This window comes from Camellia sinensis, chromosome 7 (assembly GCF_055761805.1).
Source record: "Camellia sinensis isolate YWXY chromosome 7, ASM5576180v1, whole genome shotgun sequence".
NCBI classification, from domain to species: domain Eukaryota; kingdom Viridiplantae; phylum Streptophyta; class Magnoliopsida; order Ericales; family Theaceae; genus Camellia; species Camellia sinensis.
The window spans coordinates 175,672,934-175,689,497 of NC_138967.1; the positions used below are offsets into that span (position 1 = coordinate 175,672,934).

At 33.8% G+C, this 16,564-nt stretch overlaps 1 protein-coding gene and 1 long non-coding RNA gene across 2 annotated transcripts; both read left to right on the forward strand.

The window, feature by feature from the left end:
* Positions 1-1,414: 1,414 nt before the first annotated feature.
* On the forward strand, positions 1,415-8,129 carry LOC114260106 (uncharacterized). Its single transcript, XM_028200166.2, has 2 exons — positions 1,415-1,887; positions 7,598-8,129. The coding sequence occupies exons 1-2, from the start codon at positions 1,644-1,646 to the stop codon at positions 7,909-7,911; spliced, it is 558 nt and encodes a 185-aa protein (XP_028055967.2). The 5' UTR covers positions 1,415-1,643; the 3' UTR covers positions 7,912-8,129.
* Positions 8,130-14,178: 6,049 nt separating this feature from the next.
* LOC145795467 (uncharacterized) lies at positions 14,179-15,560 on the forward strand. Its single transcript, XR_014336458.1, has 2 exons — positions 14,179-14,237; positions 15,297-15,560. It is a non-coding gene; the product is annotated as an uncharacterized LOC145795467 (long non-coding RNA).
* The last annotated feature ends 1,004 nt before the right edge of the window (positions 15,561-16,564 follow it).

Sequence of the window (16,564 nt, forward strand, 5' to 3'; positions counted from 1 at the left end):
ACTTACAAATTCCAAAATTTTTAATTTTTTCTTATTACACCCTCTATAATTCTAAAATATCTTATTCCTAACTTTTTTATTCTATCCCTTTACCTTTTAACCTCTCAACCCTAACTCCATAGCCACCACTTCTTCGACTACTCAAACCACCAATCTCAAATCTCTCGACTACCACGATCACACCTTAATTACAACCCTCTTTTACATTGTGACCAACGCCCAGTAGTACTTTTCCACTCCATGACCACCCCATAACAATATTTTTACCATGTGAGTATTACCTAATAGCCATCTCCAATCCTGCAATCACCGTTACAGTTTCTTCTATTTTAGCCTTCAACTCCCATGATCATCACCTTCAACCCTTGCAACACCTCTTGCAGCCCCCCACAACTAAAGCACTATTTGGCATCCCTTATAAAAAAGTAATTTTTTTTTAATCTTTTTTGGATCATATTATTTATATATTTTGTTGCGAATCTTTTTTTTTATAAAAAATCAAAAAGTATGTTTATTTAAATCATTCCAAACACCCTCTAAGCCTTCATTTGGGATGAGCTTTTTTAACTTGATTAAAAAAATTGTGTTTAGGATGATGATGAGATTTTTTTTTGTAGTTGATTTGATGATTACGAGGGAAAAAATAAAAAAAATTATAGTTTGGATATGATATTTTGTCTTATTAACTAAAATGATTTGTTTTGTCTTTATTGACTAATTTAGTTCCAAACATCCCCTAAGATCCTCTTTCTTAATTCCCTATGGATTGTATGTGTCACATAGAGAGAAAAATAGATTGAGAGATTGTTTGGAAATACCCTAAAATAACATACTAGTGTTTTTATCTGTAAGTTACATTATTTTTCTAATTTTTTTTACACATCTTTTAATAAAAAATTACTAAAATCACATATTTCAAAATAACCTCCAAGTTATTATTAGAATCAAGAAAGGAGAATAAAAAGAAGAAGATTTTGGGAGAGAGTGGTGGGGTGGCGATGGAGAGAGGGAATAGATGAGTGCAATGAAAAATTAGAATTTTTAATTTTTTAAAGCAGTTCTGATTTAGAGTACTAAATCAGCAGTTTTAAAATACCACTAATGAGTTGGTAAGTGTGAGGAAAAAAAAAAAAGGGTCAAATTATCACATCAATAGTGAAGTCCACATGATGCCATATCATAATGGTGTATTAGTGATATTGAATTAATAGGATGAAGCATTTTTTTTTTAAAATTGATATACTTTATGATAATTTTAGATAGTGATAAAAATTTAAAAAAAAAGAAAAGAGAAGGGTTAGCACTTGTGTCAAGAGCCCAATACAGCAGGAACCTATCCAAAGCCCAAAACACGTCCAAGTGGCAAGTCCGAGGCAGAGGTGGGCTTGGCTTTGATATCAACAACTCACAAACCAATCACTCTTCAATCGTCATCCACTCCTCCTCCTCACATATGATATAACCAAACAAACTCCAGCCAACCACAACATCCTCTCTCTCTCTCTCTCTCTCTCTTTCTCTCTTTCACTGTCTCTCTCTCTCTCTCCATTTCCGTAAAAAATCTGAACTCTCAGATCTCCAACTATCTACTCTCCACACTTCTCTCTCTCTCTCTCTCTCTCTCGCTTCGATTGTCTAGTTCGATGGCTGGTGTACTCGAAACCCTAACTGTCCCTCGGGCCTCGGGCTTTACATCGGCCAAGTTGTCTCCGATCGGGAGCTCATCAGTTTGTTCACTCTCCGGCGGCCGGAAATCTGTATTGCCGGAGTTTAGAGGTCTGAAGATTCAATCTACGTCTACGACTGTCTCTCGGGGATCGGTGAATTTGAGACTCGGCGGCCGTGGTGGACGAATCGTTTGCGAGGCTCAGGAGACTGCTGTTCAAGGTTAGAATCAAACTTTCGTTACTTTATTCTATCTTCATTTACGTGAATATATGTTTTAGTGACAGTAATTGGACTCGTATTCGACTGAGAAGAGAAATTATCTGAGTAAGTGAGAGTTTATTGGATGATTTTTGGTTTTGGTTGTTCATTACGTATAATTAATCACCGTTAGGGCTTGACATTGTTAGGGAAAAGGTCAGGAAGCAAGATGCTAATGAACTTTGACGTTATACTTTCTTGTTTTGTCTTGTTTTGTTTTGTATTTTTGTTGATGTTATGAAAAATATCGTGGTTATAATTTTAAGGGCTGAGAACTTATGAAGTGGATAGTGAGTGAACTTATTGAAGTATTTGAGACATTTAACTAATGCTCAAACTAGAACAGTTAACATTTAGTCTGTATTTTTGAGACATTTAACTGTTAGCCGTTGGACCCATTTGATGAGTAAAAATTCAGTGTAACAGTGATACTGGTGATGTCGTATCACCAATCAATAATAAACTCACAGGTCGAGGGTGAACCCCACTTTTCAGATATTATACTCCATTTGGTTCATAGAAATGAGATGGAATGAAATGATGTTTCCTTAAGCTCAGCTATGGAATGATCATTTGATAATTTCATTTGCAATACATTTTTTTATTATTTTTTTAGTCAACCAAACATAAGAATAGATATGTTGATAGAATGATCCTTTCATTTCATTCCAATGAACCAAGAGTTTATTGGATGGTGATACTGATGACGTGGTATCACTGATGTATTGAACTTTTTTCCTATTTGACACATAAATGAAGATTTAAAGGTCAAACGTATCACAATTTGAACTACATGTACTAATTGACACTAGGGGCAAATTATAGGGACGGAAAATGACTTGGACCCCCACAAGGGGGCATCCCCACGACCCCCTCTCTTTCTCTGATTGGCCAGTTTTTTTTTTTTTTTTTCCTTCTCCTCCAATCACCAGCCCTCACGTGTGTGTGGGGGTGGTGGGGTTGGTGATTGGAGGGGGTCTCAATCACTTCCCTTATAGGGACCATTGGTGTAATTTGTCACTTTTTTTTTTTTTTTGTACTTTGTGTATGGGATTGTGCACCTTTTAGTACTAAGTAGGATTGAGATAGAGAAGACACCAAAACAAATTATGACCAGGGAAACAACAAATTCGTGAGGACTGCAGGATGAAGCTGTGACCAATCCCATAACCAATTAACTGATAGTTACATACATGAAAAGCCAGAGAAAGTCAAGGGCCTTACTGCATACATGAGAAGTTGAGAAAAAATAAAACAGAGTTCAGGTTATTGGACTATGATGCTTTCAAATTGTTCCTACCAGGGACTTTCTGTATCATTTGGCAAAACTTTCATATTCCACATGTGGCATGGAATAATTTTTCATTCCTATGACATGGTAGATCCGTTATTACTTAACACAGTGCTAAAGTTACATTTAAATTCGTAAAAATCACGAAGTCATCTTTCCATGTGCCATTTTGGCAACTGTCCATTCATTTTGTGATGGAAAGTGACATACCCAATACTCTGCAGTTCCTTAGGCTTGTTGCTGCGACTTTTACTGAGGTTCTCTTCGATAAGAAAAGATAAAGCAGAGGGGTAAGTGGACAAGAATAAGTATACAAAGATGAAGTGATGGGGAGTGTTTTGAAAATCGTGCCTAAGCGCGAGGTGAGGCGCAGTCGAGGCGCTGAGGCGAGCGCTTTATTTTGAGGCGCAAGGGCGTGTCTTCCCGTCCAACAGCTCATCTGGCTTTCTGTGTGGATACCCACATGGAATAAAATCTCCCTTACATTATGAAATGACCAAAACGTGGTCTAAAAGAGTAAAAAGATTAAAAAAACCCTAGTGGGTGGAGAAGAAGAAGATTACACGATAGGAGAAGACGAAACAGTTCTTTGCATTTCAACACAGGCCACGCAGGTTCTTCTCTTCTTGTCTGCTTTTCTTCTCTGTTTTCTCCTTCTCTCTTCTCCTCTTCTCTTCTCTCTTTTCTCTGGTTTTCTTCTCTGCCTATGTTTTTTTTTTTGCTTTATTTTTCTGGTCTTCTTTTCTTCTCTCTTTTCTGTTCTGCTTCTCTTCTCTCTTTTCTGGTTTTTTTCTGTCTGTTTTTTTTTGCCTCTGTTTTTTTTTGCTTTATTTTTCTGGCCTTCTTCTCTTCTCTCCTAAGAAGCACGGGTGCAGGTACGAGTACGAGTGCGGGTACGTCGATACGGAAAAATTCTAAAAAAGTAGGATACGGGTACGGCTGTTGTACGCCGATATTTTTTTATTTTTTATAATTAATTTTTTTGATTATTAACATTATGTAAGTATGATTGATTATTAATTTGTGTTCTAATTTATTAATTTTTTTGATCTAATTTTTTTTTTTTGTTCTAAATATGATTGAATAACTTGGTTTCTATACCTCTCTAATTTTTTTTTTGGTTCTACATCAGATTATACCTCTCTGAAGAAGAAAAGAAGAAACAAGAAAAAAAACAAAAAAAATAAAGATGAAGAGATTCTGACCAGGGGAAAAAAATGAAGGGACAAAAACAAGTTATTCAGGGAAAAAAAATTATGACCATTTATGCAACAAATTCTGACCAGTTACAAAAACAAGTTATGCCACAAGGGACAAAAAAAACAAAAAAAAAAATCATACTAGTTGCTTGGTTGCTAGGTATGGCTAATATGCAGGGGACGAAAATAGATGCTTGCTGATAGATGCTGGCTGATCTCTGCAAAAAAAAAAAAAAAAGAGAAGAAGAAGAAGAAACGAAGAAGATGAGAGAAGCCGAGGGTGGAAGATGAAACAAAGAAGAAGAAGGCGAAGAAGAAGAAGAAGACGAAGAAGAGGAAGAAGACTCACCGGAACTCCTTGCGTCGCCGTCGCCGGAAGGGAATGGCTGGGTCGCCGTCGCCGTCACCTCTTTGTTTCTATGTCGCCTCTTGGTGCTGTGTTGCTCAATTGATGAGATTAGGGCAAAAGTGATGAGATTAAGGCAAAACAAACTTCATTTGTATATATCATTTTTTCTTTTTTCTTTTTTAAAATTTTTCTTAATATTGTTCCGGTACCCCTCAATTCTCCAGAAAATTTGATTTATGCCCCCGACGTACCCGACTACTTTTTGCCGTATCCGGTATGCGTGCAGCCGTACCGGTACGCGTACCCGCACCCAGTAAGTACCCGGTTCGTGTACGGCACTATTTTTGGAGTATCCATGCTTCATAGCTTCTCTCTCTTCTCTGGTCTTCTTCTCCTCTTCTCTACCTCTATTTTTTTATCCTTTGTTCTGCTTGTCTTCTCCTCTTATTCTCTGGTTGTCTTCTCTTGCTCTCTGGTTTTTTTTTTCCTCCTCTGTTCCCTTTGTTTCTCCTCTGTTTTTTCCCCTCCTTTGTTCTACTCTGTTTTTTTCCTCCTCTGTTATCTATCTGTTTTTTCCTCCGCCTTAGTTGTTTTGAAGTTTATGTGGATGATCTTAGTACATAAGGTTTTGGATGTGAATGTGATACTTTATACTTTTTGTTGGATATTATATTTTAATATACTACATATATTTGTTATGTTAAAAAGTTTGCCTATTTTATAATTTTGCTTTTCTTCTACTACTCGCGCCTTGCACTTAGGCTATAGGAGACTTTATCGCCTCGGTGCGCCTTGAGCCTTTTAAAACATTGAGAGAGAAAATACAAAGAACAGGAACAGAACTAGGGAAAGAGGCACCTACAAAGATCCTAGAGAAAATAGAACAGGGGAAGGATGCGGAGAAGAGTTCCCACAGAGAGAGAGAGAGAGAGATACCAAAGCTATTGCAATTTACTTGCAGTTCTATTCATCTGTGAGGCAGCCTCACTTTACAAGAATGTAGTCTTATTTGTCTGCTCTAGAGAACCAGAAAAATATTCAGAAACATTGCAACAGATATATCTGTAGCTAGAGCATGAGCGAGAGCAGACCAAGAATGCTAGAGCTGTAGCTTTTAAAACTTTGGATAGTCTAGAGGACTTCTCCCTTGTTTATCTGTTTAAGACTCTAAAGTGTGTTTTTGTGTATAATATTTTTATTTTTAGTCAAACTTATGTGTGTATTGCAATTTGTGTCTGCAGAAACGTAACTAATAACACCTGGTTGTAGATGTTAAATATGCTTAGTCTTCCCTGAACGAAATGCTTGGAGGGAGATGACATGCCATACAAATAGTATGCATATTTATGGCTATTAAATCCAATACATTGAGTGAGTTGTCTGGTCTGATGGTCATAGAATGTTGACCTGGAGGACCACGATTTCATTTCACCAAAAATGTTTCTTGGTTTTTCTCCACTAGAACCATGGGTTGTAGACATGGATTGGTCAAATATGCAATTTGGCATGGTCAAAGTGCCTTAAATTTGTGGATTCTTTCTCAATCTTAGAGTCGCAAACTGCAGTATTTTTCATGCCTTTGCACAAATTAGCTATTGTATATCCTACAATAGATGGTGTCAGATAAGGTCCATCTCCTGTAAACATGAAAAAACAATAAACAAGAATCTTTGATCTTGGAAGTAGAACCATCTATCAGTTATCTTTTGATAATCTCACAAAGTAGCACTCTCAACATAGATCCACGATCCTAGTGGCGACTTAACAAATGATGTGTAAAACCATGCTTGTGTCCCCTAGGTTTCTTTGTATAAATTTTATTTGTCAAGAAAAAATATGTGAAACCATGTTCGAGTTATCCATGAAGCTCTAACATGCTTTAATGTCAAGTTGATGTAACTTCTACCTGCATTGCATCATCTCTAATAAAAAAGAAAAAGAAAAAGAAAAATGGATGAGGGGAAAAGCACTGGGAGATTAGAGAGGACGGGGAGGCAGGGGATGTGGGAGGAGGAGAATTTTGTTGAAGCAAAGATGGAGAAGGGATAACTGATTAGAGATGAGAAAAAAAGTGATCAGAAGATGATAGAGCAAGAAATAACAAAGAAGAGAGATAGGTAAAGGAACTCTAAAAATACCCAGAAATATCCGTCCTCTATGTCAGTAAATAAAGTGTAAATTTTATTGGTAAACCGCTCAACCTTCTAGAAAGTTGCAAATATGACAATGCGACAATATTTTTCATGGGAAAAAAATTTGCTGGATAGTAATTAAGATATGTATATCAAATGACAATTCATCTTTTTGTGAGTTGTCATGCATCAACTGCCACACGTAAATTGAGTTAGGTTAGGTCTGCTCACATTAATTTAAACTTTCATGTTTGCCTGAAACCCATCTTTGTAAATTAAGGTCATTTTACAATTGTGAGGTTTTGTTTGTGTTTTGCTAACGTAAGATGGGAAAAGGGATGAAGTAATCTATTCCATCTCATGCTGTTTTGTTTGCAATCTGAAAGGTTGGTCGCTTCTCATTGTTTTAGGGACGTATACTCTCCATCCTTAACCCATTAATTACATAGTAGCAGTCCATGTGCAAGTCCTGATAGGTGTATGTTGCTCGTTTGTGTTTCAAATCGGTATTTTGATTTTCAGCTACCAAACTGCTAAAATATGGACATTTGGTCTCCATTTTGTAAATATTTTCATTATTAAATATTTTTAGCAAACATTGTTCATTGTATTCAGGACTGGACTTGTTACGTCTCTTATTTTCAAACCAATTGTTTGGTGTGAAAGCGAAACATCACATTTGTTTCTTTAACAACTGCAGTATCTCCTGTCACTGACGCAACTTGGCAGACACTTGTCCTTGAGTGTGATTCTGCTGTTCTAGTCGAATTCTGGGCTCCTTGGTGCGGACCATGCCGGATGATCCACCCTGTCATAGATCAATTGGCAAAGGAATACAGCGGAAAACTCAAATGCTACAAGGTGAACACTGACGAGAGTCCTTCGATTGCGACCCGATATGGGATCCGTAGCATTCCGACTGTCATAATCTTCAAGAACGGAGAGAAGAAAGATGCAGTTATCGGTGCTGTTCCTAAATCAACACTGACCACCAGCATAGAAAAATTCTTGTAGAGGTATCATCTCTTGTACTTGTTTCTTCTTATTCAGGTAATGATGCTACAAATTCAGACATGTTGCCTCAATAAAACTCCTTAGTATGCTCCTGTATAGTTTTACTGGATGCTACTGCACACCTGTTTTCTTTAAGATAATGTTAGTTATCTATTCTTGTGTCAACGGATTTGAATTCTCTCTTATATATATCATTGTCCGACTGTCTTCGTTATCAATGTCCCAATTTTTACAATAAAATATGATACGTCCTTGTTAGGCTGGATTACATGTCGGACCTGATTTTCCAAAAAAGTTGCAGTCTTCATTATCAATCTACTTTTCTTTGGGGATATAATCAAGGTTCAACAAGAAAAAAATATGATTGTTTATTTGAATTAAAGTATGTTGCCATCAGAAGAATCGCTGGACACCTGTTGGGTTGGTTTGGGTTAAATCTGAACCCAAAACCGAAATGCCCTTGGTAGGTTCCAAATTTTCAGACCCAAATTTCTAGAGAAAATAGTTTCTAGAAAAAAATTTACTTCACATGAATTGGTGTAGCAAAGTTCACCGTAAAAATGTTTACAATCAATTATATGAAAACGTGTTTATGGTTGGTTCTCGTGTTGGTTTGAGTTAGCATGCCTAAGGCTAATCCAAGAACTGGACTGATTAGGTCGGCTTGGTCATTTCTAGACACAACCAAGTTGTCTACATGGTATTCTCGGCAAGTGAGTTAGAGCATCTCCAATCCAATCCTCTCAATTAGAGGATCAAAATAAAATTTTTTTAATTCAAAAAGTGGATTTAGATTATATTAATATTCATTCAAACTTTAATTACAAATTTCTATTTTGTGCACAAAAACGAAACTAAATAACTGGTCAACCACCTAGATGTCTAACTAGTTGTCCTTCTACCTCTTTATTTGCGGTAATGGATAGTGTTTTAGAGTGATCCTCTAATTTTTCATTCGTTCTCTAAATATGGAGGATCAACCCATCATCTTTCTCCCAAATGGAGATGGATTTAGAGGATGGGTGGAAGGTGGAAATCCTTCATTTTTGAAGAAATGGAGGATGGGTTAGAGATGCTGTTTCTCACTTGTAAAATTTTATGTTACACGATTGGTTTGAAACATCACGTAAACGAACATCACGTAAACGATATCACGTGATGTTTTGAGACTATTGAATAATTACTTGGATGAAGAGGTGCAAACAACTTTCTAGGAACTACCTACCTAATGTTGTGAAGTTTGGAAATCATTTATATATATATTTTTTGGAATTACTGAATAGTTACAAATGTTTGTTACAAAGATAAAATAAAGTTAAAAGAGGAAGAAAATACGCCTTGTTTGGTTTGTGTTTATCAAAAAAATTTGAGAAAAATTCTCTACAAATAAGTTTTCAAAAGTAGTCAAACTAAACAAATTTTTTCAAATTTTTTTTTCCAAAACTTGTTTGGTTTACAAATTTTCCAAACAAATCTCTCTCTCATACACATTAAATCAATCAATTTTTTCAAAACTCTCTCTCAAAATAATTTTAAAAAATATCTTTTGAAAAAAAACCAAACTAAATAAATTTTCGTACTTTTTATCTCAAAATATGTTTCTCAAATACAAACCAAACAAGACAAGGCCGTTTCTTAGAGAAAACCAAAGACGAAATTGCAAACTATTGCGTTACAAGGAAAGGAATTTCAATTCTCAGTCTTGCTGGGGAGAAAGAAAGCTGTTGTGAGAAGGTTTGCACTACCAAAAAAAACAAGTCTTCTACAAAGAAAAGTATAAATGAAATCGAAACGGTTTGAGTGAACTTAAACCTAGTATTCCAAAACAAGTAACTCATATAAATGATTTTGAATTGCAAACAAAAATAAAAAATACTACACAAATACTACAAATTTTCTTAGAAAAATCTAATCTGATATGACTGTATTGAGCCATATCATTGAATTATGTACAAGAATTGTGTATGTCATTACTCAATTGTAAGTTGAATCTTACCACTTTCCTCTCCTAAATCCTACTCATACCGAAATATTATATATGGATATAGATATATTATATATGGATATATTATATCTTATTGCCAATCACTATCATTTTTGGTAGATGTTAATTTGTGAATACATTTTAGTGGTTGATTGCAACTTTAATTATTCGGATTATATTTTAATTGACATATAATTGAGATTATATTTTTTTTAATCTTATTACTAATAATGTAGAATATACATATAATTGAGATTATGTATTTTTGTATCTATTGTAAAACAAACATGGACAAGAGAGGATTATGTATCTCACTAATTCAGCTAATAACCAATCTTACACTAATTTTACGAATTGTTAATCTGCTCACTATTCTTGCTAATCAAATATGGCCTAAAAACAATGATATACAAACGATTTATATAAAGATGATATTTATTTATCAATGTAGCATTATCATGTCAATCTTGTAGTATTTTTTGTATAAATTTTATATCTTGTAATATTTTTTGTGTGAATGTCATTTATTTATTTATCATGAATAGCATTTATATATACATCGATTAAAAAAAAATGTGTATGTTTGTGTGTGAACACATCTAGAGATGTATATATATGTGATTAATTACTATGGATTCTTAGAATGGATTATCCACCTATTGGTCAAGCAGTCACAGTCTTCTGGACGGTCAATTAGTAAATTATTATTTTTTTTTGCTCACCTTTTCATGTTCCCATATTGGCTTGCTTTGATTTTTTATTGTCTATGTCAGACTTACCATTTTAGTTACTTGCTGATCCGGGCAGGTGGAGTCTCAGGTGAGTTTTGATCGGTGGAGAGAGTAAGATTCGTAATTTTATATTAGGTGATTGAAAAATATAAGTATGTGGTCAAGGGTAAAACTACGTGGTGCCCTTGAAGCACGATATAATTTTCCGAGTTAGAGGGGTTAGAAATATAAAATGAGAAAAAAATTTAATATAGTATATATTTTTTTATAATCAACCAAAAAATTCAATCTAAAAAAAACTCAAAAATTTAACTATTTGTTTCAAATTCCAATACAAAATTCAAAAAATTAATTGAATATATGATATAATTTAAAATTAAATTTAACAAATCAATATACAAAACAATCAAATTAGAAGAAAAAAAAAAAAAACGTGAGCAAGTGCTATGTAATTTTGTGTATACACATAAGAATGTTTGGTCAGTTTATAAGCAGATTGATAGGCCAACTGGTCCGTTAATTTTTATCATCTTATCTGTCCAACTCATCACACAAGATAATTTGACCAGTATGGATTGACATGTTGGCAATTTTTTTGCAAACCCCTAATTAGAGCTAGTTTTTCACACCATTTTCCCAATAGATGGAATTTTCATTGAATTTCTGTTGTTTTTCTAACATATATTTTTTTTTTTATAACATATATTCATTCTCAAGTACCCTTCATTACTTAGGTCTCGTTTGACATGTAACACTTTTAGGTTGAAAGTTAAAAAGTTACTAAAAAAATCAAAAAGTCTATAACTTATACAAAAAAAGTCAAAAATTCTTTTTCGTCTTTACTTTTTGCATATCTTTTTATAAAAAATTAAAAAGCTGTTCTAAATATATTAATTTTTTTATCTCATATTTTAGATAAAAAATTACTAAAATAACATGTTTTAAAACGAGGCCTTAGTCAATGTTTAATGCAAACACAAGTCATCTGATAAGGCTTGACTATTTAATTACAAACAAAAACTTGTCATGGTTATGTTCAACATATTAATTGACTTTATTGAAGTTGGAAAATGTTTAGTCGTGCTTTTGTTTTTATTTCTCAAAAAATGAGAAAAATTGATTTATCGACTATTTTAGAATACAAAATGTTATTTTTTAAAACAAGCACTTTTTAAAATACGAAAATAGTTATTTTTCAAAAACTATTTTTGGTACAAAATGGAAAAAAAAAATGTTGGAAATTGATAATGAACATACAATTGAACAGACTAGCTTACCAGTTATATTTTAAGTAATCAACATATGAGTAGAACTGATAGCATTTATGAATGATAATTTCAGAATTAAACAACGTATATCAAAAGTAAAACATAAAAAAATTGTGATAATTTTTTTTTGTTAATTTTCTTTTTGGAAATTGAAATCTAAGACTTTAGTCTATCTCACTTACTATTTTAACTTGAATGGCAATGAGATCTTTACAATTAATTAATTAAATTCACAACAACTAATATATTTGTTTCGTAATAAAAGCTCCTTCGGTGGGCACTAACATGTTATGATTACCGGTGATAAACGAAACAGAAGAGTTTGGCACTTCTATTTTTAAATTTACATAGTCACTTGCTATTTTGACGTAATTTGATAAGTTTAAAATTATATATATTAAAAAAAAATCAAATTACTTAAGTATAGCTTAACAAAAACTTACTTAAAATCAGTTCAAAAGTTTAATAAATCAAAATTTAAATAAATTTTTAAAATTTTAAATTAAATTTAAATTGTTAACTGTTAGACTCATTATGACCATTAGAAAAATGATGTTGTTGTTGGCAAATTATTTGACTTCTTGAGATGCTTTTTTACTTTAACAAGATTCACACACGTTGATTCTTATTATTCTTTTACATTTGTCACATCCATGCATGAGTAGTTGTATGATTGTATCTTAAGACCATTTTTGAATCTACAAGACTAGTGAGGTATTAATAATCTAATGGGCATCTCTTATCTTTATTCAATTTTTGTTATCAAATTAAAGTTTGATGGAAAATTAGTTTAAATGTGTTTCAAAATGTCATCAAATATGTATCAAATTAAGAAGGAGGCAATTTTTCATCAAATCAAGAATAAACCGAATACTTAACTATATTCCCAGCAATCAATATTTTTACTCAAATTTGATAAAATTTTAAAAAGAATAAAGATTAAACATGATTTTCTTTCATATAAAATTGTTAAAAATATGTTCTTAGAATAGGTTTGGATTTTTTTAAAAAGATTTCATAAAAAAATAGAGAGAGTAGGATGTAAATGTTACATATCAGATCAAATTTTTAATCAAATTTTTATTCAAATTAGTGAAAAAAAAATTAAAGATTGGTTATGCACTTAGATAGTAGTTGTTGAAGAAATCAAATGAGAATTTTTAGGAGCTCCAATATTGTAACGGCCCAAAACGCATGTCACAATTATCCTTAATTAATTATGCGATGATATGAATTAATTGGGGAATATCTATTTGAATTGAAAAAATATCTGTCGGGACTACAACTTCGGGACTGAAATTGATGACCGTAATGGGTTCGGAAAACGAAATTGAACACACCTATGTGTTACTGAGAATTTTTAGAGCTATTTGGGAAATTTAATTGAGAACTGATTTTCGTCTGATTCGCTAAGCCATGTTTGGCTCAACCTTTTGGCACAAATATATATATGACTAAAGATAAGGCTGAGGACCCTTGTTTGACTCAAAACAAAAGAAGAAAATATCTGAGAAAGGGAGAGAGAGTTCGAAAGAAAGGGAACCAAGGAGAAGAAGAAGATAGAAAGGGGAAACCAAGCTAAACCTTCTCCAATTAACCATCTAAGGTAAGATTTGTTATGAAATTAGGTTGTTTGATCCTTGACATCTAGCAAGTTAACTCAAGATCTTAGCATGAGTGCATGAAATTCTTGTGCATATGTATTTACTTTGCACTTATTTCTTTAATTGTGAGCAACCTCCATGAATTTTGAGTTTATGAGCATGTTTTATGAAATTCCATCTCAAGTCAAGGTTTGATCCTTTATGTAATGCATTTGGATTTTATTTGGAAGTTATGATGTTTAATTTAAGTTGTTTTCAGGTGTTTGGGCCTTGAGTTTTATGATTTTGAGGTTGATTTGGCAAAAAGAAAGACCCACGGTTTATCAGAAATTTGGATAGGTTTTTCACCTAGACCGCTCGAGCGGCCTGGGCCACCGCTCGAGCGGCCAAACAGTGTTTTGGCTACTGCAGTTCCACCGCTCATGCGGCCTAGGCCACCGCACGAGCGGCCAAGCCACCCCACGTGCGGCTTGGGCCACCGCACGTGCGGCCAAACAGTGCACATTTTCCAATTTTGTTTTTTTATTGTTTTCTGACTTCCGGGCCTTCATTTACTTGATTTTCACATGCTATATGCATCCATTAGCATTTCATAAACATGAAACAAAGTAAGAAAAGAATAGAATCCACTAATTGATTCGGTGACTTGATGTTTATGTGTGTTAAGAAATTGTGCTATGAATGTTTGTATTTGTAGGTCAAACCTCGAAGACCGTGCAACCGATTTAGAAAACCCACTGTGAGTAACATTTCTGTAAAGTTATGTTGATAAAAATTATGTTTTAACTGTTATTGATACGCTATGTTTTCTCAAAGTGCTATTTTGATTCTGTGAACGAATATTCTATTTGCAAAACTAGTATAGCATCCACGGATAGTCCCAAGTCATGGGGGACGGCACATTTGTGCGGGTCCATGACATATATGTGATATTTGTAACGCCTAAACCCTTCACATATCATCGATATTGTCCGCTTTGGGCCACGCCCGCACGGATTTGTTCTTCCCAGTGGGTCACCCATCCCAGAACTACTCCAGCCTAAGCACGCTTAACTGGAGAGTTCTAATAAGGATCTCACCACTTGGGGAAAGGCCTCGATGCTATATAAGGGTCCAGGTTTTTACTTTTATAGCCCAGGAATTCCCCCTCCATTCCCGATATGGGACATCGGGGCCTTACAATTCACCCCCCATAAGACTGCACGTCCCCGTGCAGTAGCCTGCTAGCTTGTAAGCCCGCTTACATACACCGAGAGACGCCAGGGGCCCACACTCGGTACTCTGGAGAGTCGGCTCTGATACCATTTGTAACGCCCCGACCCTTTACGCGTCATCGATATTGTCCACTTTGGGCCACGCCCGCACGGATTTGTTCTTCCCAGTGGGTCACCCATCCCAGAACTACTCCAGCCTAAGCACGCTTAACTGGAGAGTTCTAATAAGGATCTCACCACTTGGGGAAAGGCCTCGATGCTATATAAGGGTCCAGGTTTTTACTTTTATAGCCCAGGAACTCCCCCTCCATTCCCGATATAGGACATCGGGGCCTTACAATACAAGATCTCGTTAGCCACTTCATTGTGGTGATATGTGTCAATCGGTATCCGGAATCGATTCTCTAGTCGGAAGACGATATGTGTTATATCCTGTGAGATGTACCATTATGTTATATTCTGATATGAATGATTATGAATGATTTGTTTTTCGAATACGTTATATGTGGAATTCGTTCGCTACCCCTTTACTTTAATGTTATTCACTGGGTTTTAGCTCACTGTTTTTATATATGTATTTATAGGTGAGCGTTCTGGGAGTCAAGCCTAGGCGGAGTCTTGAACCGAGCCGCCGTTTTGAAGCTTACCAGGTGTTTTGGGTGTCTCCGAGCTGGGGCTAGGCCTGAAAGGCCGTTAGCAAGCCTTGTTTTTGTTGTACACTCGTGGCACGTGCCTATGTTTTGTATATGATGTTTTATTATATGTTATGTAATGTAAGTGGGTAAATTAACATTTTTGGCATGTAAACATTTGTTCATATAGATGCACAGCTCTTTGGACTCTTGGTATTTTGTCTTTGCTTCCACTAGCCCCGATTATTTACGTTTTGTACAGGAAGGCCTGTGGTAATTTTGGATTACTGACCGGTTACGATGCCAAACTTTTAGGGGCGGGTTTGGATCGTGACAAATATGCTCTTAATTAAAAAAATAATACTGGAGTATATAATTTTTTTAATTCACATGAATTGTCTCAATCATATTTTACTAGGACCTATTTCAAATTTCAAATTTTCATTATTATATTATGCATCCATGGGTAATTTTTTTTAATATAACTTTATATATGTTTTTGTATAGCACTTTTTTAATTAAAAATATATATAATTATTAAAAAAATTAATTAAGATTTGTCAAACAATAACCTATGTGGACTAAATTCATTTTAAATCTAACCTAATTCACACTAATTTTGAATAAACACCAAATATTTTATTTACTAATAATATTTCAAATTACTTTTTTGAGGTTTTTAAAATTTTAAACTCCCAAAAAAGAAAGAAGGTATTGAAATTTAGAAAAATAATAATAATGACTAATAATTTTTTATTTTTTACATGATTATACTAGCTCTCTTTTTCCTTTTTCTTTTTTTATTAAAGCAATTAGAACAAAGGTAGATGATGTATACACACATGATAAAAAATGTAAAATACATATTTTATTGTAAAAAATATAATAATATTTTTTATTTATTTATACAACTAAAAGAATTACTGATAAAAAAGGATAAATTACATTTTATCTTTTTTATGTTTGGCCATTTTCTTATTTTGACCTTTTAAGTTTATTTTTTTGCCACTTTAACTTTTCATATTTCAAGTTTTTCTTTATAATTTATTTATAAAATTAATTTTTATTTAAGAAAATGTCCAAGTAATTTTCACATAGCATAAAAAATATAAGGTAGTGTTTGGTAGAGTTTTAGAATTATTATTTGAGAATAGAGTTATATTTTGAGTTTATGTGTTTTGGTATTATGATTCGAAAAGAGAAAATTTGTTTGGTTATGA

Coding starts and splice junctions, on each gene's coding strand:
- LOC114260106 (XM_028200166.2), top strand. CDS start 1,644: ATGGCTGGTGTACTCGAAACCCTAACTGTCCCTCGGGCCTCGGGCTTT. Junction 1,888..7,597: donor TCAGGAGACTGCTGTTCAAG/GTTAGAATCAAA, acceptor TAACAACTGCAG/TATCTCCTGTCACTGACGCA.